Source organism: Panulirus ornatus, chromosome 15, assembly GCF_036320965.1.
Source record: "Panulirus ornatus isolate Po-2019 chromosome 15, ASM3632096v1, whole genome shotgun sequence".
In the NCBI taxonomy this organism is placed as follows: domain Eukaryota; kingdom Metazoa; phylum Arthropoda; class Malacostraca; order Decapoda; family Palinuridae; genus Panulirus; species Panulirus ornatus.
Window position 1 is genome coordinate 22,135,154 of NC_092238.1, and position 24,623 is coordinate 22,159,776.

Below are 24,623 nucleotides of genomic sequence, written 5' to 3' on the forward strand. Positions count from 1 at the left end.
TTATCCCTCAACCCTACTGTAGCTAGTAACCTTGCTCTTATTCACATCCACTCTCTGCTTTCTTCATTCACACACTTTACCAAACTTAGTCAAACTTAGTCACCAGTTTCTGCAGTTTCTCACCCGAATCAGCCACCAGCGCTGTATCATCAGCAGACAACAACTCAGTCACTTTCCAACCCCTCTCATCCACAACAGACTGCATACTTGCCCCACTCTACAAAACTCTTGCATTCTTCTCCCAAACAACCCCATCTGTAAATTAAACAACCATGGAGACATCATGCACCCCTGCCACAGGTATATGTATATATATATATATATATATATATATATATATTTTATTTTTATTTTATTTTGCTTTGTCGCTGTCTCCCACGTTAGCGAAGTAGCACAAGGAAACAGAAGAAAGAATGGCCCAACCCACCCACATACACATATATATACATACACGTCCACACACGCAAATATACATACCTATACATCTCACCGTATACATATATATGCACACACAGATATATACATATATACACATGTACATAATTCATGCTGTCTGCCCTTATTAATTCCCATCGCCACCGCGCCACACATGAAATAACAACCCCCTCCCCCCTCATGTGTGTGAGGTAGCGCTAGGAAAAGACAATAAAGGCCACATTCGTTCACACTCAGTCTCTAGCTGTCATGTAATAATGCACCCAAACCACAGCTCCCTTTCCACATCCAGGCCCCACAGAACTTTCCATGGTTTACCCCAGACGCTTCACATGCCCTGGTTCAATCCATTAACAGCACGTCGACCCCGGTATACCACATCATTCCAATTCACTCTATTCCTTGCATGCCTTTCACCCTCCTGCATGTTCAGGCCCCGATCACTCAAAATCTTTTTCACTCCATCCTTCCACCTCCAATTTGGTCTCCCACTTCTCCTCGTTCCCTCCACCTCCGACACATATATCCTCTTTGTCAATCTCTCCTTTCTCATTCTCTCCATGTGACCAAACCATTTCAAAACACCCTCTTTTGCTCTCTCAACAACACTCTTTTTATTACCGCATATCTCTCTTACCCTTACATTACTTACTCGATCAAACCACCTCACACCACATATTGTCCTCAAACATCTCATTTCCAGCACATCCACCCTCCTCCGCACACTCTATCCATAGCCCACGCCTTGCACCCATACAGCACTGTTGGAACCACTAATCCTTCAAACATACCCATTTTTGCTCTCCGAGATAAAGTTTTCGACTTCCACACATTCTTCAACGCTCCCAGAATTTTTGCCCCCTCCCCCACCCTATGACTCACTTCTGCTTCCATGGTTCCATCCGCTGCCAAATCCACTCCCAGATATCTAAAACACTTCACTTCCTCCAGTTTTTCTCCATTCACACTTACCTCCCAGTTGACTTGACCCTCAACCCTACTGTGCCTAATAACCTTGCTCTTATTGACATTTACTCTCAACTTTCTTCTTTCACACACTTTACCAAACTCAGTCACCAGCTTCTGCAGTTTCTCACATGAATCAGCCGCCAGCGCTGTATCATCAGCGGACAACAACTGACACTTCCCAAGCTCTCTCATCCACAACAGACTGCATATTTGCCCCCTTTCCGAAACTCTTGCATTCACCTGCCTAACAACCCCATCCATATACAAATTAAACAACCATGGAGACAATCATGGCACCCCTGCCTACAGGTAAAGTATAATATATATATCATATAAATATATATAATAATATTTTATTTTTATTTTTACTTTGCTTTGTCGCTGTCTCCCACGTTTACGAAGTAGCACAGGAAACAGAAGAAAGAATGGCCCAACCCACCCACATACACATATATATTCATACACGTCACACACGCAAATATACATACCTATACATCTCACCGTATACAAAAATATGCACACAACAGATCTATACATATATACACATGTACTTACTTCATGCTGTCTGCCCTTATTAATCACACGCCACCCATCGCCCCCGCGCCACACATGAAATAACAACCCCCTCCCCCCCTCATGTGTGGAGTAGCGATAGGAGAAAACAATAAAGGCCACATTCGTTCACACACACAGTCTCTTATCTGACATGTAATAATGCACCAAACCACAGCTCCATTTCCACTCCAGGCCCCACAGAACATTCCATGGTTTACACCATACGCTCACATGCCCTGGTTCATCCCATTAACAGCACGTCGACCCCGGAATACCACATCATTCCAATTCACTCATTCCTTGCATTCCTTTTCAACCCTCCTCATGTACAGGCCCCGATCACATCAAGTCTTTTCACACCTCCATCCTTCCACTCCATTTGGTCTACCACTTCTCCTCGATCCCTCCACTCTCCGACACCTAATCCTCTTTTCAATCTCTCTTTCTCATTCTCTCCATGTGACCAAACCATTTTCAAAACACCCTCTTTTGCTCTCGCAACAACACTCTTTTTATACCGCATATCTCTCTAACCCTTACATACTTACTCGATCAAACCACCTCACACCACATATTGTCCACAAACATCTCATTTCCAGCCACATCCACCCTCCTCCTCACACTCAAACCATAGCCACGCCTTGCACCCATACAGCACTGTAGGAACCACAAGATCCTTCAAACATACCCAATTTTGCTCTCCGAGATAAAGTTTTCGACTTCCACACATTCCTTTACAACCTCCCAGAATTTTTGCCCCCTCCCCCACCCTATGACACACTTCTGGCATTCCATGTTTCCATCCGCTGCCAAATCCTCAATCCCAGATATCAAAACACTTCACTTCCGCCAGTTCTTCTCCATCACACTTACCTCCCATTGACTTGACCCTCAACCCCTACTGTCCTAATAACTTGCTCTTATTGACATTTACTCTCAACTTTCTACTATCACCACTTACCAAACTCAGACACAGCTCAGCAGTTTTCCACATTAATCAGCCCTCCAGCTCTGTATCAACAGCGGAACAGACAAGCTGACACAATCCCAAGCTCTCTCATCCACACAGAAACTGCATATTTGCCCCCTTACCGAAACGACAATGCGAATTCACGCAGCCTAACAACCCCATCCATATACAAATAAAACAACATGGAGACATCACTACACCCCTCCGCAAACCTACATTCACTGAACCTACACATGCTTACATCCACGATAAAAAACTTCTTACTGCTTCTAACAACTAACCTCGCAGCACCAAAGAATCTAAATACCATCCACAGAGCAACTCTTCAACTCAATCAAATGCGTTCCACTCAGATCCTAAATGCTACATAAAATTCCATTTTCTTTTCTAAGTATTTTCACGATACATCTACAAAGCAAACTCCTGATCCACACATCCTCTACTACTTCTGAAACATATACACATACATAATATGTTGGAAATGAAATGTTTGAGGACAGTATGTGGTGTGAGTGGTGTTGAACGATAATAATAAAGGGTAAGAAGAGGTGTGGTAATAAAAAGATTGTGGTTAAGAGAGCAGAAGAGGGTGTGTTGAAATGGTTTGGACACATGGAGAGAATGATTGAGGAAAGATTGACTTTGAGGATGTATTCATCAGAGATTGAGGGAGCAAGGAGAAGCAGGAGACCCAATGGGAGGTGGAAGGATGGATGAATTGATTTTGAGTTAACATGCAGAAAGTGCTCGCACAGAATAGAGTGAATTGGAATGATGTGGTATACATAAGTATGCGTATGTAGGTAGGAGAGATGGCCAGAAAGCGTTATTGTCGGTCTTTCCTCTCTCATTCTCTCCATAAGTCCAAAACATTTCAACACACCCTCTTCTGCTGTCTCAACCGCACTCTTTTTATTTCCATATATCTCTCTTACCCTTTCATTACTTACTCGATCAAACCACCTCACACCTCATGTTGCCCTCAAACATTTCATTTCCAACACATCTTTCCTCTTCTGTACAACCCTATCTTTAGTTCAAGCCTCGCAACCTATAATAGTGTTGGAACTACCATTCCTTCAAACATACCCATTTTTACTGTCCAAGATAATGTTCTCTCCTTGCACACATTCTTCATCACTCTCAGAACCTTTGCCCCCTCCCCCACCCTGTGACTCACTTCCACTTCCTTGGTTCCATTCGCTGCTATGTCCACCCCCAGATGTCTAAAACTCTCTACATCCTCCAATTTTTCTCCATTCAAACTTACATCCCAATTAACATCCTAATAACCTTACTCTTATGCACATGTACTCTCATCTTTCTCTCTCACACACTTTACCAAACTCAGTCACCAACCTTTGCAGTTTCTCACCCACATCAGCCACCAGCGCTGTATCATCAGCGAACAACAACTGACCGACTTCCAAAGCCCTCTCATCCACAACAGACTGCATACTTGCTCCTCTCTCCAAAACTCATGCATTTACCTGCCTAACCATCCCATCCATAAGCAAATTAAACACCCATTGGGACATCACACACTTCTGCCACAGAACGACCTTCACTGAGAACCAATCACTTTCCTCTCTTCCTACTCATACACATGCCCTACATCCTTAGTAAAAACTTTTCATCGTTTCTAGCAGCTTACCTCCAACACCATATACTCTTAAGACGTTCCACAAAGCATCTCTGTCTACCCTATCCTACATCTTATCCATATCCATAAATGCTACATACAAATCCATCTGTTTTTCAAAGTATTTTTCACACACATTCCTCAATGCAAACACCTGATCCACACATCCTCTACTACTTCTGAAACATATACACATACATAATATGTTGGAAATGAAATGTTTGAGGACAGTATGTGGTGTGAGTGGTTTGAACGAGTAAATAATGAAAGGGTAAGAGAGAGGTGTGGTAATAAAAAGATTGTGGTTAAGAGAGCAGAAGAGGGTGTGTTGAAATGGTTTGGACACATGGAGAGAATGATTGAGGAAAGATTGACTTTGAGGATGTATTCATCAGAGATGGAGGGAGCAAGGAGAAGCAGGAGACCCAATGGGAGGTGGAAGGATGGAGTGAATTAGATTTTGAGTTAACATGCAGAAAGGTGCTCGCACAGAATAGAGTGAATTGAAACAGTGTGGTATACTGGGGTCAGTGTGCCATCAATAGACTGAACTGGGGCATGTGAAGCTTCCAGGATTAATCATGGAAAGGTGTGTGGGGCCTGGATGTGGAGAGGGGGCTGTGGTTTCGGTGCATCACACATGACAGCTAGAGAATGAATGTTAGTGGATGTGGCCTTTCTTCATATGCTTCCTGGCACTACTTTACTGTTGCAGGGGGTGGCAATGCTGTTTCCTGTGGAGTGGGGTGGCACCAGGAATAGATAAAGGCGAGCAAATATGAATATGTACATGTGTATGTATATGTATGAGTAGAAGTGAAGCCATTTTGAGTGACTGGAATGGTAGCCAACTGTTAAATTGGCCAACCATATTTTGTTATTGTTATGGAGGGTGACATTAAGTACTGTTTGTGTGAGGAGGTGTTATGGAACAGTGTCAAATGCTTTTTAATGTCTGATGCCATTATTACTGCTAAACAGTACAAATGCTATCAGAACAGTGCAAAAGATTAGCAGGCCCTTGTACTGTGAAGACAAATTCATAATGTATTTTACTTTTGTTACATGAACTTCAGACTGTTTCATTCATTTATGATAATAGGCTGAATGCTAGTACACATGTTGTGAGAAGATGGCGTATTCCTTTGCTTTCTCAGATCCTTTTGTTCAAAAGGTTTTGTGGAAGGGATTTTGGCACTCTTCTCCCACCTTTGTCAAATAGTACTTTAGTTTGGGGATGAGTGACTTGCCCTGCATGGTTATGGGATTCCTCCTTGAAGAGAATCAGTTTTCAAAGTTCCTTTGATTAACCAATGAAGGGTTCTTTCTTTTCACTGTAGGATTAGTTCTTGTCTTAGAAGCTCTCTCTCCAACCCCCTCTTTTATATAGGTATGCTTTTCTGCTCATAGATTAGACTATAAGGAGGAAAATGTAGGTTTTGACTGTTGAAAATTCTTCTCATTCTTAGACTCTGCCCTAAAAGCATTTTTTTCTGGTTTTTGTACCCTGCCTAATTTTCCCTTCCTTTTTTGAAAAACAATTTCTCTTGACCTTAAATGGCCACTTTGAGTTGGTGCTCACAATCTGTGAAATATGAGCTCCTGGTAGTTGTTGGCGTTGCAAATTTATGAAAGCCCTGTGGCATTTTTTGATTGGCTGAGGGCAGACCCATTAAACAAGCATTGGTTGTGAATACCTTGGTCATTCATGTAAGGATGTTGGCTGAATACTGACCCATGTATTCTCAATATCTCTCATGCTTATGAGATCTTGTCTCAGAGAGAAACTGTTTTCCAACTTTTAAAATCCACATTTTCTTTTCCTAAAATATGCAATTTTAATGTCTTTTTGGTGATTTCAAAGTGTTTCTAATATCATATTTGTAAAAATGTAGATAAAGTTAACTTACAAATTATGAATAAATATCAAACAAGGACTTCTAATTTTCAGTGGATATTTAGATAATACCTGGACCCCCTCCCCCTAGAAAAAAGTAATGCTGTGAAAGTGTTTGAAATAATGTAAATTGCATAATATATGCATAAATTGTTTTGGAGGAAAAAGATTAGTTGATGAAATATCAATTCCTCTGGTAGATCTGGAAGTATAATCTTTGGTTGCTGTTGATATGCTTGTCTGATTAATCAATGTGCTGTTTTGTTTACATACAAAGATACTGAAGTTTTTATTCTCAATATGAGTACAATAAATGGAAAGCAGACTACACCCTGTCCCCACTTAGCAGAGGCGATATTCCTGTCACCATGCAATCAGTCATTTTATGAGCAGTTTTAATGCAGTATAGGTTGGCTAAATTCTTAAGGGGAAAAAAATCTGTATCAAACTCTTTTGTAGGAAGTATATATCCCTGGGGATAGGGGAGAATCCCTGGGGATAGGGGAGAAAGAATACTTCCCACGTATTCCCTGCGTGTCGTAGAAGGCGACTAAAAGGGGAGGGAGCGGGGGGCTGGAAATCCTCCCCTCTCGTTTTTTTTTTAATTTTCCAAAAGAAGTAACGGAGAAGGGGGCCAGGTGAGGATATTCCCTCAGAGGCCCAGTCCTCTGTTCTTAATGCTACCTCGCTATCGCGGGAAATGGCGAAAAGTATGAAAAAAAAAAAAATATGTGAAACAATATAGCTTAAAAACAATATGCTACTCAGTCATTTCTTTCAGAAGATATTTTACATTTCTTTCATATTTGACACTTTTTCATTATGTAAAAGAATCCAGTCATGAACAGAAATCCACACACAGGCCAGGTTTTAATTGAAATATAAAAGGGTTCATAAAAGGGAAAAATATTGTTACATGTTTGGAGGAATGAAAAATCTACCTTTTGAAAATATTTTTTATTTCTATATTTTTTATTATACTTTGTCGCTGTCTCCCGCGTTAGCAAGGTAGTGCAAGGAAACAGATGAAAGAATGGCCTAACCCCCCCCCATACACATGTATATACACACATGTCCACACACGCAAATATACATACCTATACATTTCAACGTATACATATATATATATATATATATGTTATTATTTATTTTTTTTATTATACTTTGTCGCTGTCTCCCGCGTTTGCGAGGTAGCGCAAAGAAACAGACGAAAGAAATGGCCCAACCCCTCCCCATACACATGTATATACATACGTCCACACACGCAAATATACATACCTACACAGCTTTCCATGGTTTACCCCAGACGCTTCACATGCCTTGATTCAATCCACTGACAGCACGTCAACCCCGGTATACCACATCACTCCAATTCACTCTATTCCTTGCCCTCCTTTCACCCTCCTGCATGTTCAGGCCCCGATCACACAAAATCTTTTTCACTCCATCTTTCCACCTCCAATTTGGTCTCCCTCTTCTCCTCGTTCCCTCCACCTCCGACACATATACCCTCTTGGTCAATCTTTCCTTACTCATTCTCTCCATGTGCCCAAACCACTTCAAAACACCCTCTTCTGCTCTCTCAACCACGCTCTTTTTATTTCCACACATCTCTCTTACCCTTACGTTACTCACTCGATCAAACCACCTCACACCACACATTGTCCTCAAACATCTCATTTCCAGCACATCCATCCTCCTGCGCACAACTCTATCCATAGCCCACGCCTCGCAACCATACAACATTGTTGGAACCACTATCCCTTCAAACATAGCCATTTTTGCTTTCCGAGATAATGTTCTCGACTTCCACACATTCTTCAAGGCCCCCAGAATTTTCGCCCCCTCCCCCACCCTATGATCCACTTCCACTTCCATGGTTCCATCCACTGCCAGATCCACTCCCAGATATCTAAAACACTTCACTTCCTCCAGTTTTTCTCCATTCAAACTCACCTCCCAATTGACTTGACCCTCAACCCTACTGTACCTAATAACCTTGCTCTTATTCACATTTACTCTTAACTTTCTTCTTCCACACACTTTACCAAACTCAGTCACCAGCTTCTGCAGTTTCTCACATGAATCAGCCACCAGCGCTGTATCATCAGCGAACAACAACTGACTCACTTCCCAAGCTCTCTCATCCCCAACAGACTTCATACTTGCCCCTCTTTCCAAAACTCTTGCATTTACCTCCCTAACAACCCCATCCATAAACAAATTAAACAACCATGGAGACATCACACACCCCTGCCGCAAACCTACATTCACTGAGAACCAATCACTTTCCTCTCTTCCTACACGTACACATGCCTTACATCCTCGATAAAAACTTTTCACTGCTTCTAACAACTTTCCTCCCACACCATATATTCTTAATACCTTCCACAGAGCATCTCTATCAACTCTATCATATGCCTTCTCCAGATCCATAAATGCTACATACAAATCCATTTGCTTTTCTAGGTATTTCTCACATACATTCTTCAAAGCAAACACCTGATCCACACATCCTCTACCACTTCTGAAACCACACTGCTCTTCCCCAATCTGATGCTCTGTACATGCCTTCACCCTCTCAATCAATACCCTCCCATATAATTTACCAGGAATACTCAACAAACTTATTTTATATTTTTTTATATTATACTTTGTCGCTGTCTCCCGCGTTTGCGAGGTAGCGCAAGGAAACAGACGAAAGAAATGGCCCAACCCCCCCCCCATACACATGTATATACATACGTCCACACACGCAAATATACATACCTACACAGCTTTCCATGGTTTACCCCAGACGCTTCACATGCCTTGATTCAATCCACTGACAGCACATCAACCCTGGTATACCACATCGCTCCAATTCACTCTATTCCTTGCCCTCCTTTCACCCTCCTGCATGTTCAGGCCCCGATCACACAAAATCTTTTTCACTCCATCTTTCCACCTCCAATTTGGTCTCCCTCTTCTCCTCGTTCCCTCCACCTCCGACACATATATCCTCTTGGTCAATCTTTCCTTACTCATTCTCTCCATGTGCCCAAACCACTTCAAAACACCCTCTTCTGCTCTCTCAACCATGCTCTTTTTATTTCCACACATCTCTCTTACCCTTACGTTACTCACTCGATCAAACCACCTCACACCACACATTGTCCTCAAACATCTCATTTCCAGCACATCCATCCTCCTGCGCACAACTCTATCCATAGCCCACGCCTCGCAACCATACAACATTGTTGGAACCACTATTCCTTCAAACATAGCCATTTTTGCTTTCCGAGATAATGTTCTCGACTTCCACACATTCTTCAAGGCCCCCAGAATTTTCGCCCCCTCCCCCACCCTATGATCCACTTCCACTTCCATGGTTCCATCCGCTGCCAGATCCACTCCCAGATATCTAAAACACTTCACTTCCTCCAGGTTTTCTCCATTCAAACTCACCTCCCAATTGACTTGACCCTCAACCCTACTGTACCTAATAACCTTGCTCTTATTCACATTTACTCTTAACTTTCTTCTTCCACACACTTTACCAAACTCAGTCACCAGCTTCTGCAGTTTCTCACATGAATCAGCCACCAGTGCTGTATCATCAGCGAACAACAACTGACTCACTTCCCAAGCTCTCTCATCCCCAACAGACTTCATACTTGCCCCTCTTTCCAAAACTCTTGCATTTACCTCCCTAACAACCCCATCCATAAACAAATTAAACAACCATGGAGACATCACACACCCCTGCCGCAAACCTACATTCACTGAGAACCAATCACTTTCCTCTCTTCCTACACGTACACATGCCTTACATCCTCGATAAAAACTTTTCACTGCTTCTAACAACTTTCCTCCCACACCATATATTCTTAATACCTTCCACAGAGCATCTCTATCAACTCTATCATATGCCATCTCCAGATCCATAAATGCTACATACAAATCCATTTGCTTTTCTAGGTATTTCTCACATACATTCTTCAAAGCAAACACCTGATCCACACATCCTCTACCACTTCTGAAACCACACTGCTCTTCCCCAATCTGATGCTCTGTACATGCCTTCACCCTCTCAATCAATACCCTCCCATATAATTTACCAGGAATACTCAACAAACTTATTTTATATTTTTTTATATTATACTTTGTCGCTGTCTCCCGCGTTTGCGAGGTAGCGCAAGGAAACAGACGAAAGAAATGGCCCAACACCCCCCCATACACATGTATATACATACGTCCACACACGCAAATATACATACCTACACAGCTTTCCATGGTTTACCCCAGACGCTTCACATGCCTTGATTCAATCCACTGACAGCACGTCAACCCCGGTATACCACATCGCTCCAATTCACTCTATTCCTTGCCCTCCTTTCACCCTCCTGCATGTTCAGGCCCCGATCACACAAAATCTTTTTCACTCCATCTTTCCACCTCCAATTTGGTCTCCCTCTTCTCCTTGTTCCCTCCACCTCCGACACATATATCCTCTTGGTCAATCTTTCCTCACTCATCCTCTCCATGTGCCCAAACCACTTCAAAACACCCTCTTCTGCTCTCTCAACCACACTCTTTTTATTTCCACACATCTCTCTTACCCTTACGTTACTCACTCGATCAAACCACCTCACACCACACATTGTCCTCAAACATCTCATTTCCAGCACATCCATCCTCCTGCGCACAACTCTATCCATAGCCCACGCCTCGCAACCATACAACATTGTTGGAACCACTATTCCTTCAAACATACCCATTTTTGCTTTCTGAGATAATGTTCTCGACTTCCACACATTTTTCAAGGCCCCCCAGGATTTTCGCCCCCTCCCCCACCCTATGATCCACTTCCACTTCCATGGTTCCATCCGCTGCCAGATCCACTCCCAGATATCTAAAACACTTCACTTCCTCCAGTTTTACTCCATTCAAACTCACCTCCCAATTGACTTGACCCTCAACCCTACTGTACCTAATAACCTTGCTCTTATTCACATTTACTCTTAACTTTCTTCTTCCACACACTTTTCCAAACTCAGTCACCAGCTTCTGCAGTTTCTCACATGAATCAGCCACCAGCGCTGTATCATCAGCGAACAACAACTGACTCACTTCCCAAGCTCTCTCATCCCCAACAGACTTCATACTTGCCCCTCTTTCCAAAACTCTTGCATTTACCTCCCTAACAACCCCATCCATAAACAAATTAAACAACCATGGAGACATCACACACCCCTGCCGCAAACCTACATTCACTGAGAACCAATCACTTTCCTCTCTTCCTACACGTACACATGCCTTACATCCTCGATAAAAACTTTTCACTGCTTCTAACAACTTTCCTCCCACACCATATATTCTTAATACCTTCCACAGAGCATCTCTATCAACTCTGTCATATGCCTTCTCCAGATCCATAAATGCTACATACAAATCCATTTGCTTTTCTAGGTATTTCTCACATACATTCTTCAAAGCAAACACCTGATCCACACATCCTCTACCACTTCTGAAACCACACTGCTCTTCCCCAATCTGATGCTCTGTACATGCCTTCACCCTCTCAATCAATACCCTCCCATATAATTTACCAGGAATACTCAACAAACTTATACCTCTGTAATTTGAGCACTCACTCTTATCCCCTTTGCCTTTGTACAATGGCACTATGCACGCATTCCGCCAATCCTCAGGCACCTCACCATGAGTCATACATACATTAAATAACCTTACCAACCAGTCAACAATACAGTCACCCCCTTTTTTAATAAATTCCACTGCAATACCATCCAAACCTGCTGCCTTGCCGGCTTTCATCTTCCGCAAAGCTTTCACTACCTCTTCTCTGTTTACCAAATCATTTTCCCTAACCCTCTCACTTTGCACACCACCTCGACCAAAACACCCTACATCTGCCACTCTATCATCAAACACATTCAACAAACCTTCAAAATACTCACTCCATCTCCTTCTCACATCACCACTACTTGTTATCACCTCCCCATTTGCGCCCTTCACTGAAGTTCCCATTTGCTCCCTTGTCTTACGCACTTTATTTACCTCCTTCCAGAACATCTTTTTATTCTCCCTAAAATTTAATGATACTCTCTCACCCCAACTCTCATTTGCCCTTTTTTTCACCTCTTGCACCTTTCTCTTGACCTCCTGTCTCTTTCTTTTATACATCTCCCACTCAATTGCATTTTTTCCCTGCAAAAATCGTCCAAATGCCTCTCTCTTCTCTTTCACTAATACTCTTACTTCTTCATCCCACCACTCACTACCCTTTCTAATCAACCCACCTCCCACTCTTCTCATGCCACAAGCATCTTTTGCGCAATCCATCACTGATTCCCTAAATACATCCCATTCCTCCCCCACTCCCCTTACTTCCATTGTTCTCACCTTTTTCCATTCTGTACTCAGTCTCTCCTGGTACTTCCTCACACAGGTCTCCTTCCCAAGCTCACTTACTCTCACCACCCTCTTCACCCCAACATTCACTCTTCTTTTCTGAAAACCCATACAAATCTTCACCTTAGCCTCCACAAGATAATGATCAGACATCAGACTCCAGTTGCACCTCTCAGCACATTAACATCCAAAAGTCTCTCTTTCGCACGCCTGTCAATTAACATGTAATCCAATAACGCTCTCTGGCCATCTGTCCTACTTACATAAGTATACTTATGTATATCTCGCTTTTTAAACCAGGTATTCCCAATCATCAGTCCTTTTTCAGCACATAAATCTACAAGCTCTTCACCATTTCCATTTACAACACTGAACACCCCATGTATACCAATTATTCCCTCAACTGCCACATTACTCACCTTTGCATTCAAATCACCCATCACTATAACCTGGTCTCGTGCATCAAAACCACTAACACACTCATTCAGCTACTCCCAAAACACTTGCCTCTCATGATCTTTCTTCTCATGCCCGGGTGCATATGCACCAATAATCACCCACCTTTCTCCATCAACTTTCAGTTTTACCCATATTAATCGAGAATTTACTTTCTTACATTCTATCACATACTCCCACAACTCCTGTTTCAGGAGTATTGCTACTCCTTCCCTTGCTCTTGTCCTCTCACTAACCCCTGACTTTACTCCCCAGACATTCCCAAACCACTCTTCCCCTTTACCCTTGAGCTTCGTTTCACTCAGAGCCAAAACATCCAAGTTCCTTTCCTCAAACATACTACCTATCTCTCCTTTTTTCACATCTTGGTTACATCGACACACATTTAGGCACCCCACTCTGAGCCTTCGAGGAGGATGAGCACTCCCCGCGTGACTCCTTCTTCTGTTTCCCATTTTAGAAAGTTAATACAAGGAGGGGAGGATTTCTGGCCCCCCGCTCCCGTCCCCTCAAGTCGCTTTCTACGACACGCGAGGAATACGTGGGAAGTATTCTTTCACCCCTATCCCCAGGGATAATATACATATATATATACATATACACATACACACACATACACATACATACGCACATATATACACACACACACACACATACATATATATACATATGAAAAATGTAAGAAACAATTTAGAAAACTGAAACTTCTAGCTTGAAATGAATGAAAAAATGAAAAAATATATATATGTATTTATTTATTTATTTTGCTTTGTCGCTGTCTCCCGCGTTAGCGAGGTAGCGCAAGGAAACAGACGAAAGAATGGCCTAACCCGCCCACATACACATGTATATACATACACGTCCACACACGCAAATATACATACCTATACATCTCAATGTACACATATATATACACACACAGACATATACATATATACACATGTACATAATTCATACTGTTTGCCTTTATTTGTTCCCAGCGCCACCTCGCCACACATGGAATAACAACCCCCTCCCCCCTCAAGTGTGTGAGGTAGCACTAGGAAAGACACCAAAGGCCCCATTCGTTCTCACTCAGTCTCTAGCTGTCATGTAATAATGCACCGAAACCACAGCTCCCTTTCCACATCCAGGCCCCACACACTTTCCATGGTTTACCCCAGACGCTTCACATGCCCTGGTTCAATCCATTGACAGCATGTCGACCCTGGTATACCACATCATTCCAATTCACTCTATTCCTTGCACGCCTTTCACCCTCCTGCATGTTCAGGCCCTGATCACTCAAAATCTTTTTCACTCCATCTTTCCACCTCCAATTTGGTCTCCCACTTCTCCTCGTTCCCTCCACATCTGACACATATATCCTCTTGGTCAATCTTTCCCCACTCATTCTCTCCATGTGACCACACCATTTCAAAACACCCTCTTCTGCTCTCTCAACCACACTCTTTTTATTTTCACACATCTCTCTCACCCTTACATTACTTACTCGATCAAACCACCTCACACCACATATTGTCCTCAAACATCTCATTTCCAGCACATCCTTCCTCCTGCGCACAACTCTATCCATAGCCCACGCCTCGCAACCATACAACATTGTTGGAACCACTATTCCTTCAAACATACCCATTTTTGCTTTCCGAGATAATGTTCTCGACTTCCAAACATTCTTCAAGGCTCCCAGAATTTTCACCCCCTCCCCCACCCTATGATTCACTTCTGCTTCCATGGTTCCATCCGCTGCCAAATCCACTCCCAGATATCTAAAACACTTTACTTCCTCCAGTTTTTCTCCATTCAAACTTACCTCCCAATTGACTTGACCCTCAACCCTACTGTACCTAATAACCTTGCTCTTATTCACATTTACTCTTAACTTTCTTCTTTCACACACTTTACCAAACTCAGTCACCAGCTTCTGCAGTTTCTTACATGAATCAGCCACCAGCGCTGTATCATCAGCGAACAACAACTGGCTCACTTCCCAAGCTCTCTCATCCACAACAGACTGCATACTTGCCCCTCTTTCCAAAACTCTTGCATTCACCTCCCTAACAACCCCATCCATAAACAAATTAAACAACCATGGAGACATCACACACCCCTGCTGCAAACCTACATTCACTGAGAACCAATCACTTTTCCTCTCTTCCTACACGTACACATACCTTACATCCTCGATAAAAACTTTTCACTGCTTCTAACAACTTGCCTCCCACACCATATATTCTTAAAACCTTCCACAGAGCATCTCTATCAACTCTATCATATGCCTTCTCCAGACCCATAAATGCTACATACAAATCCATTTGTTTTTCAAAGTATTTCTCACATACATTCTTCAAAGCAAACACCTGATCCACACATCCTCTACCACTTCTGAAACCACACTGCTATTCCCCAATCTGATGCTAAGTACATGCCTTCACCCTCTCAATCAATACCCTCCCATATAATTTACCAGGAATACTCAACAAACTTATACCTCTGTAATTTGAGCACTCACTCTTATCCCCTTTGCCTTTGTACAATGGCACTATGCAAGCATTCCGCCAATCCTCAGGCACCTCACCATGAATCATACATACATTAAATAACCTTACCAACCAGTCAACAATACAATCACCCCCTTTTTTTTAATAAATTCCACTGCAATACCATCCAAACCTGCTGCTTTACCGGCTTTCATCTTCCGTAAAGCTTTTACTACCTCTTCTCTATTTACCAAACCATTTTCCCTAACCTTCTCACTTTGCACACCACCTCGACCAAAACACCCTATATCTGCCACTTTATCATCAAACACATTTAACAGTCCTTCAAAATACTCACTCAATCTCCTTCTCACATCACCACTACTTGTTATCACCTCCCCATTAGCCCCCTTCACTGAAGTTCCCATTTGCTCCCTTGTCTTACGCACTTTATTTACCTCCTTCCAGAACATCTTTTTATTCTCCCTGAAATTTAATGATACTCTCTCACCCCAACTCTCATTTGCCCTCTTTTTCACCTCTTGCACCTTTCTCTTGACCTCCTGCCTCTTACTTTTATACCTCTCCCACTCATTTGCATTTTTTCCCTGCAAAAATCGTTCAAATGCCTCTCTCTTCTCTTTCACTAATAATCTTACTTCTTCATCCCACCACTCACTACCTTTTCTAATCAACCCACCTCCCACGCTTCTCATGCCACAAGCATCTTTTGCACAAGCCATCACTGCTTCCCTAAATACATCCCGTTCCTCCCCCACTCCCCTTACCTCCTTTGTTCTCACCTTTTTCCATTCTGTACTCAGTCTCTCCTGGTACTTCCTCACACAAGTCTCCTTCCCAAGCTCACTTACTCTCACCACTCTCTTCACCCCAACATTCTCTCTTCTTTTCTGAAAACCCCCGCAAATCTTCACCTTCACCTCCACAAGATAATGATCAGACCTCCCTCCAGTTGCATCTCTCAGCACATTAACATCCAAAAGTCTCTCTCGTGCGTCTATCAATTAACACGTAATCCAATAACGCTTTCTGGCCATCTCTCCTACTTACTTACGTATACTTATGTATATCTCGCTTTTTAAACCAGGTATTCCCAATCACCAGTCCTTTTTCAGCACATAAATCTACAAGCTCTTCACCATTTCCATTTACAGCACTGAACACTCCATGTATACCAATTATTCCCTCAACTGCCACATTACTCACCTTTGCATTCAAATCACCCATCACTATAACCTGGTCTTGTGCATCAAAACCACTAACACACTCATTCAGCTGCTCCCAAAACACTTGCCTCTCATGATCTTTCTTCTCATGCCCAGGTGCATATGCACCAATAATCACCCATCTCTCTTCTTCAACTTTCAGTTTTACCCATATCAATCTAGAATTTACTTTCTTACACTCTGTCACATACTCCCACAACTCCTGTTTCAGGAGTAGTGCTACTCCTTCCCTTGCTCTTGTCCTCTCACTAACCCCTGACTTTACTCCCAAGACATTCCCAAACCACTCTTCCCCTTTACCCTTTAGCTTCGTTTCACTCAGAGCCAAAACATCCAGGTTCCTTTCCTCAAACATACTACCTATCTCTCCTTTTTCATATATATATATATATATATATATATATATATATATATATATATATATATATATATGGTGTCGGAGGCAAGTTGTTAGAAGCAGTGAAAAAGTTTTTATCGAGGATGTAAGGCATGTGTACATGTATGAAGAGAGGAAAGTGATTGGTTCTCAGTGAATGTAGGTTTGCGGCAGGGGTGTGTGATGTCTCCATGGTTGTTTAATTTGTTTATGGTTGGGGTTGTTAGGGAGGTGAATGCAAGAGTTTTGGAAAGAGGGGCAAGTATGCAGTCTGTTGGGGATGAGAGAGCTTGGGAAGTGAGTCAATTGTTGTTCGCTGATGATACAGCGCTGGTGGCTGATTCACGTGAGAAGCTGCTGAAGCTGGTGACTGATTTTGGTAAAGTGTGTGAAAGAAGAAAGTTAAAGAGTAAATGTGAATAAGAGCAAGGTTATTAGGTACAGTAGGGTTGAGGGTCAAGTCAATTGGGAGGCAAGAGTGAATGGAGAAAAACTGGAGGAAGTAAAGTGTTTTAGATATCTGGGAGTGGATCTGGCAGCGGATGGAACCATGGAAGCGGAAGTAAGTCATTGGATGGGGGAGGGGGCGAAAATCCTGGGTGCCTTGAAGAATGTGTGGAAGTCGAGAACATTATCTCGGAAAGCAAAAATGGGTATGTTTGAAGGAATAGTGGTTCCAACAATGTTGTATGGTTATGAGGCGTGGGCTATGGATAGAGTTGTGCGCAGGAGGGTGGATGTGCTGGAAATGAGATGTTTTAGGACAATATATGGTGTGAGGTGGTTTGATCGAGTAAGTAATGTAAAGGTTAGAGATGTGTGGAAATAAAAAGAGCATGGTTGAGAGAGCAGAAGAGGGTGTTTTGACATGGTTTGGGCACATGGAGAGAATGAGTGAGGAAAGATTGACCAAGAGGATATATGTGTCGGAGGTGGAGGGAATGAGGAGAAGTGGGAGACCAAATTGGAGGTGGAAAGATGGAGTGAAAAAGATTTTGAGTGATCGGGGCCTGAACATGCAGGAGGGTGAAAGGCAGGCAAGGAATAGAGTGAATTGGATCGATGTGGTATACCGGGGTCGACGTGCTGTCAATGGATTGAATCAGGGCATGTGAAGTGTCTGGGGTAAACCATGGAAAGTTCTGTGGGGCCTGGATGTGGAAAGGGAGATGTGGTTTCGGGCATTATTGCATGACAGCTGGAGACTGAGTGTGAGCGAATGGGGCCTTTGTTGTCTTTTCCTGGCGCTGCCTCGCGCACATGAGGGGGAGGGGGATGCTATTCCATGTGTGGCGGGGTGGCAATGGGGGTGAGTAGGGGCAGACAGTGTGCATGTGTGTATATGTGTGTGTCTGTGTGTGTATATATGTGTGTACGTTGGGATGTGTGGGTGTGTATGTTTGCGTGTGTGGACGTGTGTGTTTGTGCATGTGTGTGGGGGTGGGTTGGGCCATTTCTTTCATCTGTTTCCTTGCGCTACCTCACAGGCGCGGGAGAGCGACAAAGCAAAATAAAAAATAAAAAAAATATACATTTTTTTTTTTTTTCAAACTATTCGCCATTTCCCGCGTTAGCGAGGTAGCGTTAAGAACAGAGAGCTGGGCCATGGAGGGAATATCCTCACCTGGCCCCCTTCTCTGTTCCTTCTTTTGGAAAATTAAAAAAATTGAGAGGGGAGGATTTCCAGCCCCCCGCTCCCTTCCCTTTTAGTCGCCTTCTATGACACGTAGGGAATACGTGGGAAGTATTCTTTCTCCCCTATCCCCAGGGATAAAAAAAAAAAAAATATATATATATATATATATATATATATATATATATATATATATATATATATATATATATATGTATATATACATACATAGACATATACATATATACGCATGTATATAATTTATACTTGCTACCTTTATTCATTTTCGTCACCACCCCGCCACACATGAAATGACAACCCCCTCCCACTGCATGCGCGCAAGGTAGCACTAGGAAAAGACAACAAATGCCACATTTGTTCACTCAGTCTCAAGTTAGATTTGTTTGAAAGGATATAAGGGACTTCCAGAGCTTCAAGATGTAGGGAAGAAAAAGATTTCACAGCAGCTTTCCCTTGAGCTGCTAGGGGTCATGCAGTAGGCATGTGATGCACAGGCTTACGAATATTACAAGGTTTTGTTAACAGTAAGAGCATTGCACATACAAGATTTGATCCAGGGGTGGGTGTAGGTTGGCAGGGATTATTAACATGCCAAGATAATGATAAACTCAAAGTAAGAGTGATATATAAGGGCACATACTAGAGAACCTCTCGTTTTTTTTTTTAATTTTCCAAAACAAGGAACAGAGAAGGGGGCCAGGTGAGGATATTCCCTCCAAGGCCCAGTCCTCTGTTCTTAACGCTACCTCGCTAAAGCGGGAAATGGCGAATAGTTTGAAAGAAAGAAAGACTAGAGAACCTAGCATTTTTTAAGTTATTTGGATGTTAAATTCATTCACTGCTATAAATCATACTGATTGAAACTTTTGTAAAGAAATGAGTTTATTATGAGACTGGTGACCATTATTGAATGAAAACAAATTTGTTGTTTGAGAACATAAAGCAGCTGGTAGCAGTGATCAAGGGAGTCTTGTTTGATGAAACAAATTTATGTGCTTTTGCTGATAGAGATGATAAACGTACATCATTATTTTAGGAAGGTGGTGAAATGGACAAAAGTTTTCCATTGGTCGCCTGTGTAAATCACAATACAAAAATTGGCAAAGACTGATGCATGTTGACACAAGATTGAGAAATCGGTGATTTTCCTTCAATATTTTACACATTTTACACATTGGTCGCCTGTGTAAATCCCCTTTGTCGTCAAGTATATTGCACAGTACAGTACTGTACACTCTATATCTCAAGGGGGGGGATCACCCCCCCATTGCTCCCCATGGATACACTCCTGCATACAAGCAGCCAACTTCTGGGAGCAGAAACCAAAGCAATATCTGTAGAAGAGAACAAGTGAACCAACATTGTGGTGTAGGACAGTTGGGACAAGTTCCAAGGTCAGACTGGGAGACTAGAACTTGCACTAGACTTGACTCTGTATGGTAAATATGTAGAGCCAGAACCTCCCCAGATGTGAGACCAGTACTCTGTACAAGGATAGATCAATCCTTTGTATAATCAGAGCAAATATTTAGAAGGAAATACATTATGGCATCTGTACAGGACTCTCAAATTCATCAGGACCAACTTAGATATTTTTGTAATGTGAGGCTTCCAAGAAAGGCTAGAGGTTACTGTGATACCAAGAATGTTCTTTGTGTTGAATGCTGGAACTACAGATCCATCTAAAGAGATGGGAAAGGCGTGAGGGGGTTTTAGAGAGATGGGTAGGAATTGCTTTTGGGGGCATTAAACTTAACCAGGTTGCATCTGTCCCACAGAGATATCCTGTCCAAGTCTGAGTTTATGAAGTGATTTCTGTTGAGACGAGATGCAGAACACACAATAGAAGATGGAGCAGACTTGAAGGAAGTGGAGGAATGCATTTTTGAGTCATCAGCATATGAGTTTGGTTATCTGTTGAAAAAAGAAAATTATTGATGAAAAGGAGGAATATTGCAAGACAGGATAGAAAACCGAGGGATGCTGTTGATCCATCAACAAATATGGGAATAAGCCAGCAGTTAAACTCAAATTAGATCATAACCAGTCATTCATGTTGGATAAATGCATTTGTTATATTGACTAAAAGAATACAAAAATTGCCAAAGACTGATGCATGTTGACACAAGATTGAGAAATCGGTGATTTTCCTTCAATATTTTGTTACCTATTCACGAACTGATAATCATTAGATAATCACAAAAAATGATGGGGAAAATGGATAGTAGAGATCGAATAGCTATCACAGAGGAATACTAGCAAGAGAAACTAGTGCTTGGCTGAATGTTCAGCTTATTTACACTCAGGTAGTAATATGGTGAATTGTATTTTTATATTTTTTCTTCACAGTTCTTTCAAATTTTTTAGTATGTTGGTACCAATCTCACAGACTGATTAATGTCAGATGAAAAAATTCTGGAAAAAATGGGTGGTAAATACAGAACAGACGTTGAGCAAAGGAATACTAGCAAGCCTGGGCGAGTTAGTGTCTGTGGTAAATTGTTCAGTTTACAGGTAGTAGATATTAAGGCTTACATGTCGTAAGTGGATTTGTACCCGGATTTTCATATGTCACAACTGCGAAATGCTGCTATACAAGCCATTGCTGTATGAGGTCTCAGTGTAGTTAGAGCATGACTGTAGGAGATGCTGAGGATTTGCCCCTTCTCCCATTGTTGATTATTTTCTTTGGCCATGTTCATCATCCATATTAATGCATACTCACAAACTTTACCTTGTTTTTTAAATGCTTTGTGCCCTCATATGTCTGCCTTTTGTAATCTCTGTAAATTTGTTTTCCCATTAAAACTTCTCTACTTATTTCCACAAGAATATCAAGAATGTATATTTGCTCAGGCAACCTTCATTATTACCCGCACTTTGTTTTCTTTATTGTATAAACCAAAATAATTGATTCACCTGAATGGAATCCCTACCAACATGCATAAATCCAGCACAAATACTTTTAATATTTGTTGACACCTAGAGATGTAGATATGCTATGCAACCAAAATGTTTTAGGAAAGTCTGCATATGCAACTCATCTCCTTCAGTGTGGAAAAGCACAAACAGTATAGAAATAGATGATTTAGATGTAGACGCTAAACAAGTTACATACTGTACCATGAATTTCTTACAGTATGACTTTTCATCAAGCACTAAGAGTTTTACTGTTCTTCCAGTGTTGCCACCAATTGTGATGAATATCCTTGAAAAGCGAGGCACATTGCGTCGTATGCCATGGATAGCTGCCCCATTACAAGTAGCATTATGTGGTGTGTGCCTCACATTTGCCACCCCAGCTTGCTGTGCACTCTTCCCACAGAAGTCATCAATTGCTGTGTCTAGTTTGGAGCCAGAGGTACAGGTGAGTAATCTGCTTGGACAGGCCTGCTTTCATCTGCAGCATTAATTATCATAGTGAAAATTAGAAATCACTCTACCAATAATTTTTGTTGTCTGTCTATATCAACAAAGCCCATTCCTTCCAGGGACTCCCTCAAGGGAGTGGCCACAGCAAAAGAGTCTCCATAACTGATGAACTCAAATACTGCTTTTTAGCCTTGCCTCACCCTTAACAGGTCACTTGCACAGGGCAACTCTAGCAGTTTATCTAGAGGTTCCTACTTAATATTCCAACTGACTACTACTTAATGAGTGTACTTAATGTTCCTGCTGAATGTTCCAACATACTACCCTATGTAATGCTCTTGCCTGATATTCTTACCCATTACTTCTACTTAATGTTTCTACCTAATACTCCTGCCTAATATTCCTTTCTGTTACTATATATTGCTCCTACCATTTTACCAAATGGCAGGGTTAGCACATAGTGCTCACCACAGGAAAATATAGAGTTATGAAGAATGAGTTTTGTGAGTGAAGTGTTGTCAGGTGTTATGTATAAGGAGAGATTGTGTGTTTTTGGACAGAATGTCAGCAGTCCATTCATGAGTGAGGTAGAAAGAAAAGACTGCTACCTGGGTCAGAGGAGTTCAACTTGATCATCACTGAAGTGTTGGCTCACTACACAGCCTTCATATCCCTTTTGATATTCAGGTGGGTAATACTGGTAATATACCTCCCTGATCGATGGCTGCCTACCAACTACTTCCTACCACAATACTTACTCATTTCCCAAATACAAACAATATACCCTCTTAGTCAGCTTGTCCATATGTCCTTCTTCCATATCCTCCACCTTCCCCTTTCTCACCTCTCTCTACCTTCCTGTCATCTATTTTCCTCCGCTTAGCCCCTTTCACTTAGTATCTCTGCTAATTATCTTTTTTGTTTCCAGGATAAGATTCACCAAAATCCAAGTATGCCTAAGACTGTATATTACAACAAGGGGCTGTAGAGAATCCACATAGCAGGTGTTGTAAGAATTATGAGAGCTTTTCCTCAGTTGAAACTCACTTGACTCATGTTTCCCGAATGCAAAATTGTGTAAGTTACAGTATTGTAAATGGGTAATTTTGTTTATTAGTGTTGTATTGGTAAATAAAAGGAATTTTCACATTTTTTCCCCTTTACTACTAATTCATACAGTGTTAAACATTGTATGTACCACAATGTACTGCCCAGGAATATTATATTGTATATACGTGACTAATGTAAGGCATTGATTTGCAAAGATGTAAATTATGGTAAATTCTCATTACAGGGAAGAGTTATCTTTTACCACATAAGTAAGGTTCATATTTTCCTTACATTAATATACAGATTATGTTGTCTAACACAGAAATTATAAAACCAAGTGCTCAGTAATTTTTAGTCATAAAGTAACAGAATTGTAAATCCTTGTATTTGTTAAAAGCTCACCAAAGGCAACTTATTAATGTAGATAAATAAGCTGAACCAGAGCATATAAAAGCATTCAAGGCAAACCTTGTGTAGCCTGTTGGGTTTGGCTGTAAATGATAATCTGTTTTTGATGCACTGTAAAAGACAGCAACAAACTGGATGTATGCAAATAAGGCCACTGTTTATATATTCCTATTGCTACTTTACTAAAGAAGGGAAGGCAGTTAGGTATTAAAAGATATCTAGGGAGTTAGAGAAAGAAACATTATACATAAAGTTTGTTTTTCAAAACTCATTCACACCTACTCCAGTGGCATTAAAAGTGATTCTGTGACAGATTTCTCTGTGTATCTTAATCATACATAAAATCCATTGCCAACTCTGTTATATGGATCAGGTTTTGTACGTACAATCTCTTGGATTACTCCCATATCCTCAACCCATGTCCATTCTGTTCATGTAAAACAAACTCCCACACATGTAAAGGTGCTTTATAGTTTTTCACTAGGGCAGGTCTGTTTAACTTTAATTGCTCTCGATATACCTATAATAGCATGCAGTGTAATCATTGCATATTATAATCCTTCAAGATAAACCTTTATTCAATGTTTTTAAGACAGTTAATTCCATGATTCAAATAATAGTTTCCCTTCTTGGTTCACTTTCACCCCTTAAACCTAAAGGTTAGCTCCTTAAAGTCTATGGCTGACTTACATTCTCAT

At 41.5% G+C, this 24,623-nt stretch overlaps 1 protein-coding gene across 6 annotated transcripts in view; it reads left to right on the plus strand.

Annotated features, from left to right (window-relative positions):
• The window catches only part of Sfxn1-3 (Sideroflexin-1-3), an 84,575-nt gene extending 60,500 nt beyond the window's left edge, over window positions 1-24,075 (plus strand). For all 6 annotated transcript variants that reach the window (XR_011713758.1, XM_071670549.1, XM_071670545.1 and 3 more), the window contains 2 exons: window positions 22,278-22,462; window positions 23,396-24,075. Coding sequence is in view for 5 of the 6 variants with exons in the window: in XM_071670549.1 (XP_071526650.1) it covers window positions 22,278-22,462; window positions 23,396-23,455 (245 nt within the window). In the remaining variant the exon portion in view is untranslated. The remainder of the gene's footprint in view (window positions 1-22,277; window positions 22,463-23,395) is intronic.
• The last annotated feature ends 548 nt before the right edge of the window (window positions 24,076-24,623 follow it).